Source organism: Neodiprion fabricii, chromosome 7, assembly GCF_021155785.1.
Source record: "Neodiprion fabricii isolate iyNeoFabr1 chromosome 7, iyNeoFabr1.1, whole genome shotgun sequence".
Lineage (NCBI taxonomy): Eukaryota > Metazoa > Arthropoda > Insecta > Hymenoptera > Diprionidae > Neodiprion > Neodiprion fabricii.
Window position 1 is genome coordinate 15,446,788 of NC_060245.1, and position 14,527 is coordinate 15,461,314.

General features: G+C 34.5%; 1 protein-coding gene across 1 annotated transcript in view; it reads left to right on the forward strand.

The window, feature by feature from the left end:
• The first annotated feature begins 2,970 nt into the window (after nt 1–2,970).
• The window catches only part of LOC124186307 (calpain-B-like), a 55,555-nt gene continuing 43,998 nt past the window's right edge, over nt 2,971–14,527 (forward strand). The window contains exons 1-2 of the mRNA XM_046577880.1: nt 2,971–3,234; nt 3,931–4,066. Coding sequence (XP_046433836.1) covers nt 3,155–3,234; nt 3,931–4,066 — 216 coding nt within the window. The 5' untranslated portion in view covers nt 2,971–3,154. The remainder of the gene's footprint in view (nt 3,235–3,930; nt 4,067–14,527) is intronic.

The window sequence follows — 14,527 nt, forward strand, 5'->3', positions numbered from 1 at the left end:
TTGTGAAAGAGCGCGTAATGGCGGAAGCACCTGCCACGCCTGACGATAGGAAAGAAAGAATTTACTGCATACGCCCAAATTACACCCTAAATGTTGGCTGAAGTTAGATGATCTTTTTATCGGAAAATAAACAAAGGCTCACAAGTCCAGGATCATCATTTCGTGGTTCTTCTGTCGGTTGACCCAAACTGTGATTTGTAAATCGTTTAATAGTGGTTATCCTACTGAAAATGAACATGTGTTAAATTATAAAGCGTTATGTCTGAAATTCACGCCTAATTTATTATAGTGTATGTACAGTATAGTTCACTATATGATGAATGGAATAAATTATACATGAATTTCAAAATTACAATGGCAAAATAAATTACAACGGTCACGAATGACGTCTTCTTCGAAAAATACAACTTGTGACTAAAACTTTTTTGGGTTATCACCAACAGTTCGAGCACTATTGCTTTGTAACACTTTAAGTACTCTACCCTGTGTAATGTATAATGTATATATATATATATATATAGTATATAATAATTGTAAATATTGATGATTTGATGCTGCAAATCTGCCAGTAGATTACTTTCTCTCCGTTTGTAATTTGTACATATTATTCAACAACTGAAACATTCAGCATGTAAGAGAAGATAAGAACGATATTAAATTAAGTTGCTGAAGAGCACAATGTGATGTGTATGATGAACCTATATATTATTTGAGAAAAAAGCCAAATTATCTTACGTGCCAAAAAAAGAAAGAAATGTTACAATCATACTAAACGAATGATAAACTGATGTGTCAAATATTTGTTATTTATGTTTAAATATAAGTCTATAAGAAACATCATATTTAACAGTGTATTTTTTTTTTTTTTTGAAAATTTATTGACTGTTAATACATATATCTATAATTGGCATTAACTGATAATTATTATGTGCAGCTATTTATTAAGTATTATTATCATATACGTTTATATGAATATTTAAAACTGTTTTACCGTTGATTTCGTATATCCATATATGTTTGAATGTTTTGTGGTAGTAGATCATAAGAGTATTATACATGTTGGATAAAATAAAATCTTATACAAGAACCGCTTACTTCAATCTTATCGAAAATAACCTCAAAACGAACGACTCAAAAAGATCACAATAACTATACAATTTCAACATCCATGACATCATTATTGCCGAGGAAACTATTTTCTCAACGTAACTATGATTATACAAGGTTCAAAAATGAATATTCACATTTATTTTATAAGATATATACGACTTTTTCCAGCGTTATATATTTTTTATATCAGAATAAAATAAACATGTCAATCTATTTCTCACCAATTATGTTAATTGCAAATCATGTCTGCGACAAAAAAGTACGACGACTGAACATTGTGCGTATAAAACGGTGTTAGATGTATTAATTAATTGAAAAATCTTTGAATTAGCGTCGTTTCGAGCGCCCGGATTAAAAACTTAATGGCTGGTGGTAAATATGTCATGATGAAACGTATGTCACATATACGTAAATATGAACGAAAATTCTATAGTTATATAGTATAATAAACGACGTATGTGTGCAGAACGCTCGTATTTTATATGCGTCCATATGCACTTTCTATACAACATATGTCCGAACATGCTTCGATGTGCACTGACTTTTGCATCAAGAAACAAACGAGTTTTCATGGAAAAAAATTGTGGATAAGTGAATTTCTGACATCAACATATGTTTGGACGCATTTTTTATGTAAGGATGCAAATTCCAATATGCAATTGCAGTATTAAAATTACTAATCCCGTAGCATCATCGACCATGTGCTCTACGTGATGTTCACTACTAAAACTACGAAAACGTTGAAGAAAAAAATTTTCCGCTTCGGAATCTTCTTAAAAAAAAAGGGATAAAATGAAGTGTTAGAAACATGTACGTTTTTATCTATGAACCACGTTTCAAAACGTGGACAACTGGTTTTCGGCTGAACTTTACGTTAAGAAATCGGCTATTATTTTCTCTGTCGGTTGGTCTAATTTGCAAGAGCTGGAGAGCTGGCATACTTGCTAAAAAAAATCGCATCATTTACGGCCCCGATAAGCCGTCTTTGACAGCTGATTGTTCAGATGATCCAGTTTGCATGAAAACTCGATAAAGCTCACGCATGCACAACTAGGCGCTAAATCTGTTGGGTACCATTGTTTTCGTGCGTTATTTTTTCAGAAGAAGGTACACTTGGGAACAATGAATCTGAGACGGCTATTTTTTTACACTAGATAGTTATGTTGGCAACACAGAGAAACCGATAGCGCCATAATGGGCCGAGCGCGAAACAAACTCAATCTCAATAAACATAACATAACCCATGACCATCGAATCTAACCTTAGAACACGTGTCAATCCAACAAGTCTTTATCCCCGCGGTATTCTAAGGTTAGATTCGACGGTCATGGGTTATGTTATGTTTAGTGAGATAGAGTTTGTTTCGCGCTCGGCCGACTGTAGCGCTGTAGGTTTCTCTGTGTTGCCAATATCAAAGAGTATGGGACAATATAGCTGTCTAGTGTAAAAAATTAGCCGTCTCCGATTCATTGTCCCCAAGTGTACATTGCTGATATAAAAACGCCACGCCGAATTTGAATTTATCTAAATTACTTACACCATAGCTTGACATGCAAATTCCAAAATTTTGTGACGGTAACGTGAGATTGACAAGAGTCTTTCAGATGAAATGTAAATAAATAGTGAAACCTGATTCATATTTGTAATATTCGATATATGCAATGACTCGTGAAAATATTTCTGTACAGCTCAAGGTGAGAGTACAACAGGCTTACTTACCACAGTCAAAATATCGTTCCTTTTCACTTATGAACCTAGCATGTCTCTGTTGAATGTGTATATGAACATAATATATACATGTGTATGAACTGATAAGCCTGTGTAGGTACGACACACGTACGCGTTCTGTCCACTTGCTGGCAGTACAGAAAGAGACCCCCAGAATTCATGCGTCCGTCTCTGCGCGGTTTTAAACTTTTCAATTACACACATTGGACAGATTTTTACATAAAAATATAAGATAATGTTTATTGTTTGTGATCAACCATCAAGGATTGTATTATAATTTGCGGGGCCTGAAATAATTTGGTAAATTAACATAAAGATGCCTAATTACTCGTATTTTTATACAAAAGCCGTCCTTGGCGACAACGGCGATGTGAAAACCTACAAATTTCAGACTGGGTAAGTAATTTTTGTTCTACATGTTACATGACGCCCTGGAGGAAAAATTTTTCTCAGAAAGATTGACTTGTAAATTCCTTGGAATGTGTGCTGAAGTCAAGTTTTGCGAAAAGTTCTGTAAAATTTGCGAATAGTCATTACCAAAAGTTATACACGGTTAGAAAAAAAATTTGCCAGCAGATACACGAATATTTTTGGGGTGATTTAACCATATGTTAGTGTATGACTCACTGAACGAAAGAAGAAGTAAAAATTACAAATTAAATGTTGATATAACAATTTAAATGTTGAAATGACAAAAATTTGTATCATATTCACTACCAGAAATGTAACAAATAACATAAATGTAAAGTGGGTCTGCTGGGTCATTATGTTTAGTTAAATTTTTTCAACGGTGTATCCATTCGAGTTTCTACATGAACTGAAATATTTACAGGCACATTCTCAAATTTGTTATTTCAGTTTCGTATTTACTACGTGGTACGCATATGGCGATTCATATTCCTAAGTTGTTCGAAATCGTCTAAAATACTTTCTCATACATTGAAAAAAAAAAATTATTAGAAAATAACTGTTCGAATGAACTCACAATAGAGACAAATGGGGAGTTCGGCGTATTTCATGAATATATCTGAGATACTCTCTTTCCGCGAAATCTTGAAAATCAGATCATCGTCTCATGCACGCTTCTTCCAGAAATCCTGCGCTACATGGAATGCCAGCAGATGATGTGTGGTCGACATCCGGCCGATATCGTTTGATTTCACGCCTCTTGCAAGGCGGTCTGTCCGGTTCCGGAGACGTCTACCACCCCGCAAATGCGATCTTTAAGGTTTTCTAATTCAAGTGATGTTCTTTGAACTTGGTAGGAATAAATAGTAGGATCGCGTCATTATACGACGTTGATCATTTTTCACAAATATTACACTGCAGCTATAACATTACAGCATCAAAGTTCAATGACTCCCAGGAACAATATTTGACATCTTTTGGGCTTGCGCCAAAACGTATAACACATGTATTTCATACATATACGTGCTCGCACAAAGACGAGGTATACATTCCAAGACGGGAGCGCTGCAGGTCATCTCATATTTATAGTCTCAACTATTTTAAAACCTTTCTTTCTCTTCGCCCATATTTTTATATTTTGTAAAGCTAAAACGCATTAACGTTGAGGCCGCGCGTCGATACTTTTTTCTGAAGGTTTATATATAGGTTCGACATAATGATTATGCTTTTCCTGAGAACGCTTTTAGATTTTTCACCCATTACTCGGAAGTAAACTATCCCTGACATGAACAAAATGTATAGCGTATTTACATAGGTATACAATAATATTTATTAACGCCTTTCTCTTCCGGCTAACTTGTTTTAGGTGCAAAACAATATACAAGTTTTCCGCTATTGTTCTGCGTGCAATCAGTCTTTTACTAACGATTGCTAAACCCAGCCGTTAACTAAAGATTGTTAAAGCCAACCAGCTAAGTGGGGATTTTTGGTACGGAAATTTCCTACTGTTACCGACACGATTAACATTGGATTTTCATAAGCGAGTCGATAAACGTAGAGCGTTGCCGTCAACCCTGAGTCCTTCGCTTGTTTCAAAAGAATGTCCACGACTGGATGTCTTTAGCAATTCTTAGTCAATGACGCAGCCCACCACGAGTATTTTTTCGAAGCAAGTTGAACGTCAGTAGCGTGAAAGTAACAGCAGTGCCCTACATTTACCGACTTGCTTATGAAATTACAATATTGAGAGAAATCCTTAAAATGCTTAAAGTAGAGAAGAAAATGTAAGATGTAACTTATTTCAGTAATTATTACGGCACACGTATCACTGATAATGCAGTTCCATATGCATTATAAAATAAAGTGACAATGATCAGAAGTGTCCTCAAAGCACTGCAGATTTTTTATAAGAACGCTCGCGAATCACCGAAGTTTGATTTTTACTACCGTGAGTGCAATAATTCGTGTTCTGTATCTGTTCCATCTTCGTGTTAGAAGCAGTACACGGAGGGAAAGAAATTCTTGAACCAACAAAATGGAGTTTTTTGTAGTCTATTTACTTTAATCTACTGTCCCTTATTTGTTGCAACTGCGATGACTGCGATTCCACAATTGCGATTTAGTTGATTTGCCAAAATGATTTAGTCAAGTGAATTCCTTGATTCAACAAAAGCCTTTCTTGTCGCGATCGAGTGAAGTATTGATTAGAGTGAACCTTTTAATGTGTTACCGAAATTGAGTCAACTACATATCGTTTTATTTGAAGTTTATATATTGATCCTCCAAGTCGATGTCCGTTGACAGAAACAGTTGGGTACTTCAAATAAATAAACACTTGACTCTAGCCAACAAATCATTTACATTGATCGAGTGCCATAATTTGTTAATCTAACCGGAGATTGTTTGGCGTAATTGTTTGAATAAATTGCACTAATTTGTTGAAAAGGTAAAAAAAAATACCACATGCTTTAAAACAAGTAGAAAATATATTCATCGTACACATCAGTATGCTAGTACTATAAACGGCCACTAGGCGGTGAACTTTCTCGCTACGGAAGAAGCTTCAGAGATAGTTATAAAACCGGGTAGCCAGATAGAAACTAAGATACGGATAACATAAATTTAGATGTTTATAGGCGTATTACGACCGGAGAAAGCATGATATTAAGTTACGTATCGTCGAAGATGACGATAGATATATGTTCAACGTATTTGTCTACATGCATAATTTTCGCAAAATTTTAATTCAGTATAATGATAAATGATATCATTCGGATAATACAATTCGTGCGCTTGAACAGCTGTAATGTTTAGTTAAGGCAAAAATTTTTTTGTAATAACAAATGTTGTTGCCTGCTTCAACCATTGAACTCTCGACTCAACAAAACATTAATATCAACAAGCTCAATATGTTTTGAAATAGCAATTACATATTTTTAAAACAAAACGATTGAGGTGCGTTCAGTAAAATTCTTATCATTCCAATCACACATTTTCTTAATGCAAAATTGACATTGTCGCAAGAAACTCGCGCCATGTTATCTTGAATAAAGTAATAGCATGGTCATTCAAAAGCCTTGATTCAATTCTAGATAAAGTTTTCACAAGTATTTCCCCTGACAAAAGTATTTTGTTGAATTAAGTAAGTATTACGTTCGCTGCATTTGACTGTAGCATTCAAATGAATCAAACGAATATCATTTGACTCGAATAATCCTTTCCCTCCGTGTATATTCTTTAACCATATCAAAATATTTAGTCGAAACAATTTTCACGAACTCAACCGCAGGTCTATACATCGTTCTTCAAGCGAATCGTTCGCATTGGTGCAGCTAAATATTATTCAGAACTATCAAATTTTTTATCACATCAACCGCCCAGTTCAAACAACTCGTTTGGTCGATTCAACTGGACAGAAATCATTACGTTGACTACGGTGTATTTATTTTCACAATATGATTGAAACAACAATTTTTCAATGAATCAATTTGGTTGATTTTTTCGATTTTTTTGTTTCCGTGTATGAAAAGGAGACGTATATATTTTTCATAATTATAACGACTATTTTCATTTAATCGCATAACTCGTTTGTATAACGTTGTCGTTGCGTGTGAAATTATGTGGTGAATTATATATTACATGTTAATGCAACTATGCATTATTTTCATGACAATCACACCAAATGCTACATTTCGTTTACTACATTCTTAAAGTTGATGCATGCATTCAATTATTAGATGTTATACAATAGTGAGTGAAACTATATTTCAACTATATATCTTATAGTTGTTTTGACTATATCATCTTTTTCAGTGTATGTATAACATTTGACTAATTGCGCGAATACGCATCTTGCAGAATGAAAACAATTAGGAGTTGAGGAATGCGTCATTGAGGAAAATCCTGCAGCTGATTCCTCTTTGAAATAAATTCCAAAATGAGAATACTGCGAGAGCATAATTTATAAAAGTTGAAAATAGTTTTTAAATGTTTACTCCAGCTTCCAGAAACTCGAGCCTGCCGTTGTGTTGTTTAAAGCTATAGAAGCATCAAGTAATTCGGTTGCCTAGACAGATTTTACCGAGTAAACGTTGAACTGAAAATAGACTTATGGATTCACGTTTGAAACAGAAAAGAAAATAATTACATCGAGTTTATAGATAGAGAAGATTCTGGAATGGACTCTAGCTAAATTTGGTTGAACAAACATTGTATCGTCTCCAGTCAGCTTGAGAAGATTCCAAGTAACTAAAATGAAAATATTTCTACTAAATTTGTATTAAAGCTATGTGTGGAACTGATACCCCTCACGAATCCTCGTATTATGAACTCCAGATTTATGCTGGGCCATTTAATATGCAGCCAACATGGAGATCATTCTCAAAGTGGATAACTTACGGAAACTACGATTTGGTTGACTGAAAAGCAAGATATTCGAGTAATGTTACATTCTGACAAATGTTCGGCGTATTAAAGACCTTGTTTACGACATTTTCACAGAACGTTTTTCTGAAATTGGTTTCATAAAATCATATCCGTAAAAACCTATATTTAATACTTCTTATCGTTCACATTTGTAAAAAACATATTGCATGTATCGGTTTTTTAAAATAGTTCGTCTTTCCAAATCTACATAATATTCTTATCGGAACGGGAAAAAACGTACAAAAATTGTAAGTAAATAATTTTCATTCACGATGTATTTATATCAATCTGACATCGATTCTGAAAATACAGCAATGACCAAACGGTGGTCAGTAAAATACCTTACAAGGAAACGTTTTCAGGTGTCCCCCTCCGATTTCGATGAAACTCTGGTATGTTATAGAGGGTCAAAATCGATGACTCACGTATTTTTTTTTATCAGCCCAAACTCATTTTAAAGGGGTGAAACACCCCTCCAAAGTTGACCGCCTCCCAAGATGATTTTTCTGTTTTGCATACAAGGAGGGGATTTTGATAACTAATAATGATAGTAATAAATACCTTGTCAAAAGTGATGAAAAACACACTTCGAATATTCTCAAGAACTCTTTATTTTAGGGGTTAACTTGTATATACAAAGTTCATTTTTTACATTAGAAACAAGATGCTCATCAGAGCTCAATGAATCCAACAGCACTGTGAAGAGCATGCAAGAATACAGAATACGTGCTTTCCATTTTTTCCCAAAAACTGAATTCTTATCGACTTTTTTCCCAATATTGCGGATTATGTCTAGTATTTAGCCATGAATAATTGAATAACATTGTTTGAGGCTCGCACTCATTCTGGCATCGCTCTCTTATCATTTTACTGTTTTATCATTTTTTTTCAAGAAACGTAAATATTTCTCATTTCAAGCAGACTATCAACTACTCTAAAATTCGATGTGTGTCATATGTAAACAAGTCATATCTCTACTTGAATTAATTCTATGGCACAGATATTTGAGGGGTAAGGGCTGGGAAAAAGACAAACAAAAAACAAGTAGTGATTATTAGCCATTTTGCATTGAAAAAATGAATAAAGAAATTTTTTTTTGTTACTTTGATTCATACACTAAATACAACTGTAAATAGTTTTGTAAATAAATTACGTTTTTATATAATACAAAATTGTTGAATATGCAGATCATTCTACTTCCTCTACCGTGGCCACACCCTTCAAACAAAAACAAGTTCCAAGTTTATCTATAAATCGCTTTATGGATGATAGTCGGTACAATAATCACATTCATCAAAAAAATGCTGTAGGCAAAGTGATTTTTTACACCAAGAACATCTGATTACTGCGACATTCGTGCAACCTTCGATTTCACAGTTCGGATGAGATGACTGTCCAAATCGACGGGGTTATCAAATTCATCAGGTTTCTTTGCAATGAACCCGCTTTTATGCCACGCATAACGAAACAAATTATGATATCGCGGAGATGACAGTTGGTTGTGAACTAAAGACTGTAATTTTATTATATTATTCCTTAAATGTAAATTTAAATCATAATCAAGAAGAACTACGGTGTCTGAAAAATGACGAATATAATTTTTCCATGTACGGAAGACGAGAAAATCGAGAGGTTGAATTTTTCCAGTGGTTCCTTTCGGTATCAATAAAGTCGTCAACTTTTTGTCTGGGGGTGTTGTCTCTTGCACAACTCTAGAACAATGCCCACTCCAAGAATCAATTAGAAGTAGACTCTTCGGTCCCACTTTTGGGATAAACACTTCTTCTAACGACATCTTGAAATGCTCTGTAATGAATCATTGTGATTAATACCGTTTGAATATATGCAGCGCGAAACAAGAATTATTATACCTGAAGTAAGTTTTCCTGATTTGGAAGCTGTGATGAAAACATTTGGCGGTCTGAATAATTGTTGTTCAACTATAGGTCCGAACGTTCCGGATGGTTCTTTTAAAACAATAAATAAAGGAGATAATAATTTTCCGTCCGCTGAAATTGTAGGCTGTATAGTATAACTGTGCGTTGTTGAAGATATAAATTTGATAAACTGGTAAATTCGAAAAATTAACGGCGGAGCCAGGAATCGAACCTGGTATCTAGAGATGCTTGACCGGAGCCTTACTCCACTAGACCACCTAGCCGCCCTGACTCTGATGTCGTTAATTCCTCTCATCACCAATTAGTTCAAATTTGTTTTTTTGTGCTTTTGTATGTGTGAATAGAAAGTGTTCTTCCTCTTAAGCAACAGCTGTAAGAATGTATGTAAGGAATGTTTACAATTTGGAATCTTACGCTTCTGATGGGAAGCCCGTAAGACAGTCAAAGACCGTCTAATAATTGAAATGCGGATATGCATTATCATTAATTACGAGAAAATTCATGGTTGAAGATATAAATTTGATAAACTGGTAAATTCGAAAAACGGAAACTGCCTTACGGGCTTCCCATCAGAAGCGTAAGATTCCAAATTGTAAACATTCCTTACATACATTCTTACAGCTGTTGCTTAAGAGGAAGAACACTTTCTATTTATAACTGTGCGTTGTTGAAGTTACTGATTGTACTATGCACGACACTTGTTTAGTTCCTTCTTCCGTTAACGTTCGTCCAGAATGAATCTCTATTTGGAAACCACTCTGATCAGAATTATATATATTTTGTAATCCATGTTCGGAAATATAAGGTTCAACGCTTTTCAAAAATTCTTCAGCACTCTTGTGTAAATATTCACTATTTTCCACTGATTTTCGCGTGACGAATTTATTGATTTTTCTGCTAGTAACGCGATGGATCTTCTTAAAGTGAAGTAACCACGTTGGCGATGCTTTAAATCGAAAATCCTTATGACTGATAAGTCCTTGGGCCTGTAAAGCTCATCTTCGCAGATCCGTATCATGAACAATCAAGCCTACGTCAATGGCATTTTTCATATTCTGCAATGTATACTCTGATATGCGAGCCAATTTTTCCACGTATGTCCCTCCCTGGTTGATTTGGTGTGCCCAACGACGCAATTGTCGTACTGATTTGACTTTTTTATATCTATGACGAACCGTATGAATTGAGCGATTTTTTTCGTCTTTGTACTTCTCCAATATTTAACAGCTCTTGTTTTATAATCGAAACTTAAAGGTTCGTCATCTTCGGAACAGCTATCTTCAGGTCCTTCGGAAGGCACCTGAAAATCCGCATCTTCCACTGCGAACGTTTCAAGATTTTTGCAGGGCTCTTCAAAGTCATGAAAATTTTCCTCAATCATTTCCGCACTATTATATTCTGTCATGCTTTGTAATAAAATGTTTTCGAAGTTCGATACTATTTCACGTTCATCATTTGTTAACGGGGACTCGGGTATATTCGTTACTTCAAATGCTGCCCACGGAAGTTTAATAACGTTTATTGGATTCACTTTCATTGTAAACGTGAGAAGAAATTCAATAACTGCTCGAAGTTCTGTTATTAACGTATTAACAAGCACTGAACGGTCTCACGACTTTTCATATTGAAAATATCCGAAAGATACGCGTAATCGTTAAAAAAAATATCTGTGCCATAGAATTAATTCAAGTAGAGATATGACTTGTTTACATATGACACACATCGAATTTTCGAGTAGTTGATAGTCTGCTTGAAATGAGAAATATTTACGTTTCTTGAAAAAAAATGATAAAACAGTAAAATGATAAGAGAGCGATGCCAGAATGAGTGCGAGCCTCAAACAATGTTATTCAATGATTCACGACTAAATACTAGACATAATCCGCAATATTAGGAAAAAAGTCGATAAGAATTTAGTTTTTGGGAAAAAATCGAAAACACGTATTCTGTATTCTTGTATGCTCTTCACAGTGCTGTTGGATTCATTGAGCTCTGATGAAGATCTTGTTTCTAATGTAAAAAATGAACTTTGTATATAGAAGTTAACCCCTAAAATAAAGACTTCTTGAGAATATTCGAAGTGTGTTTTTCATCACTTTTGACAAGGTATTTATTACTATCATTATTAGTTATCAAAATCCCCTCCTTGTATGCAAAACAGAAAAATCATCTTGGGAGGTGGTCAACTTTGGAGGGTGTTTCACCCCTTTAAAATGAGTTTGGGCCGATAAAAAAAATACGTATGTCATCGATTTTGACCCTCTATAACATACCAGAGTTTCATCGAAATCGGAGGGGGACACCTGAAAACGTTTCCTTCTTAGAATTACGTAAACATTTGTTTCTAATCAATCACTCTTAATCGCAATCATATTCTTTGCAACGAAAATATCCCATCGGTCTTTTCATGCTCAATGATACGGTGATTCATCATTTCACAACATAATCCAATCACGGTGATCCAATCCGTCAAACTTTTCAACGTATTGTCTAAGGGGAGTTACATAATTCAAGTCGATAAGTGAGTTCGTATTGCTCTCCCAGGGTCTCACCGGGAGTCCCTAAAACACTATCGAAATAAATCTATCGCAGTTCTTGACTGCGTTTATTTTAGTCCCACAAGAACGATTTCTTCTGAAAGCGTTCTTAACCCTTTAATTCACGCTGGAACTTAATACACACCAATTAATTATTTGTTTGCCTGCCATATCAGATCTGCTATTTTGAATTTTCGAATTTCGAGTTCAGAATCGTAATCAACGATCGTCAAAGCCCATGAATGCAAAATTTTGAGTCAATTGCATGTAAGGAAAAATGTGTGTGTGAAAAGGTTAAGTGTGGTAATAATCAACGAGAAATCAGTCATTGAATTTGACGAAATCACTACACTTTAAAACGTTTGTGTATTGGATAGGATTTTGTGATTATAATCGTTTAACCGCAAAGCCCTAATAATAACACATAGATCAGCTATCTTTCTTTTTCTTTTTTTTTGCATTTCTCTGAACCATTTTTCGAATTTCTCTGCAATAGTGTGTGCAATTATTTTTTTTTTAGCACAAAATGAAATATTTCTATGGCTCCACTTACGTAAAGACAATTTCCAGTTGTTTTATTAACCTCACAGCAAAGATGAAATCAGGGAAAAGCGAAAGCAATTGAAATATGTAGATATTCTGGTTTAAAAGTATCGAGACTGAATATTTTTACAATAATGTTCGTTGGCTTAGTAACCGTACATACATGAACAAATGAATAAACAACCGATGATTACCTAAGTGGTAATAATAGTTTGTGTATGCGAAATCAAGAGTCATTTTCTCCAATTTATTTAAGAAAAATGAATTATTATTTATTAATTCTATTTTTCATACATGTTAATATCAGTCTTGAAGTACAAGAAAATTTGTTTTATTTTTTTGAAATGAAATGGCGGTGGAGTGGTTTACGAATGGAAACTTGAATGACCTCCACGGGTCACAATTTTTCAATCTAGTACAAAAAAGAAAAGATCATAAATGAAGATGCCAAAATCTAGCGAAGTAAGTGCACACCGATAATTGAAAAAAATGATTAAAACTAAAGGTGATTTTCTGTCAGCATTGAAAAAAGAATAATTGTAAACATTGACGCTCACCTTTTCTTTTTCATTATACTTGGCGCTGGATACTTTCGTGTATCTTTATCCTCAGTTGAGTGACGACTTATTGTGAGTGAATCAAGAAATGATCGCAAACCTTTACGTTCATAAAAAAAGATTCGGTGGGTAAAACGGTTTTGAAGAATGCTGCATTGTTCATGTTTTCACGAACTTCGCTTCTGATGTAAAGAGGTTTCGCGGCTTGGTCCGGATTTCAGTTTCATATTCTCTATTTAAAACTCGTGACGTGTTCGTATTTTATGACATATGCGTTGCGAGTTTGAAATCAGTTCCGATGAAGTAACGCTAAACGTCATGATACAAACATTCTTTATCAGCATAGTTTTCATAATCAGCGTTTTCAAGACCTATAATACTGTTTTGCATGTTCACGTTAAACTTGGAGATGTAGTTTAGTAAATCTATTTTTGAAAAGTGAAGCCTGCCAGAAGTGGTGATTATGATATCACGTCTCGATTCGACCCCATGTTATGTAGTCGTGCAAAAAATAAGTAACAGTTATTTATATTATTATTATTATTATATTTATTGTTAATCGCCGGCATTTTAACGCTGCATGCATGCGCCTATTTTAATGATATTTCCGAGAAGCATCATGTTGCTTTTATACAGGCGTAAGTAAAGACACGAGTCATGGGAGGAAAGTTCCTGGAGTACCGGTGAGTCAAGCGTCGAATTTATACCCTCGCTAATCGTAAGTTCAAAACTGTCTGATTGTAGAAGCTTCCTCAGGGTTTATAATACGTCCGTCAATATGACTTTGAGCAGAGAACCGGCAACTGCGCAAATTTTAATCAAGTCCCGAAACCAATGTGAGTGCAGGTTTCTATTAATTTCCACCTCATCATTTGATTTAGTTAATTCTTATTGTGGCAAGTGATTTCTATAGATTTCGAATGTTCGTGCTCCGGATTCCGAATAATTTGTTAGCGTTTTATATGCGATTCCCAGTGATTTGTCGATTAGATAGAAGCTGCTCAGGGAATGAGTGAAATTCGCTAATAATCATCTAGAATGCCGGGAAATCAATAGAAATCATTTGATAAACTGGACATCAACAAAAGCACATGACAATTTGAACATGATTTTAAACAATTTGCTGTTTGTTGACAAATATTGACTAATTGAAATTTACGTGATTTCCAATGCAAATTTAGCGTCATTCTTTCAGCGCAATCACATTTGATTTCAAATAATTTTAGCTGACTCAATCGATTCCTCACGATTTCGAATAACTATCCAAGTCATTTGAGTTCCCTCGATTTGCGCTCTGAAAAGTGAAATACTGAAGACTAAT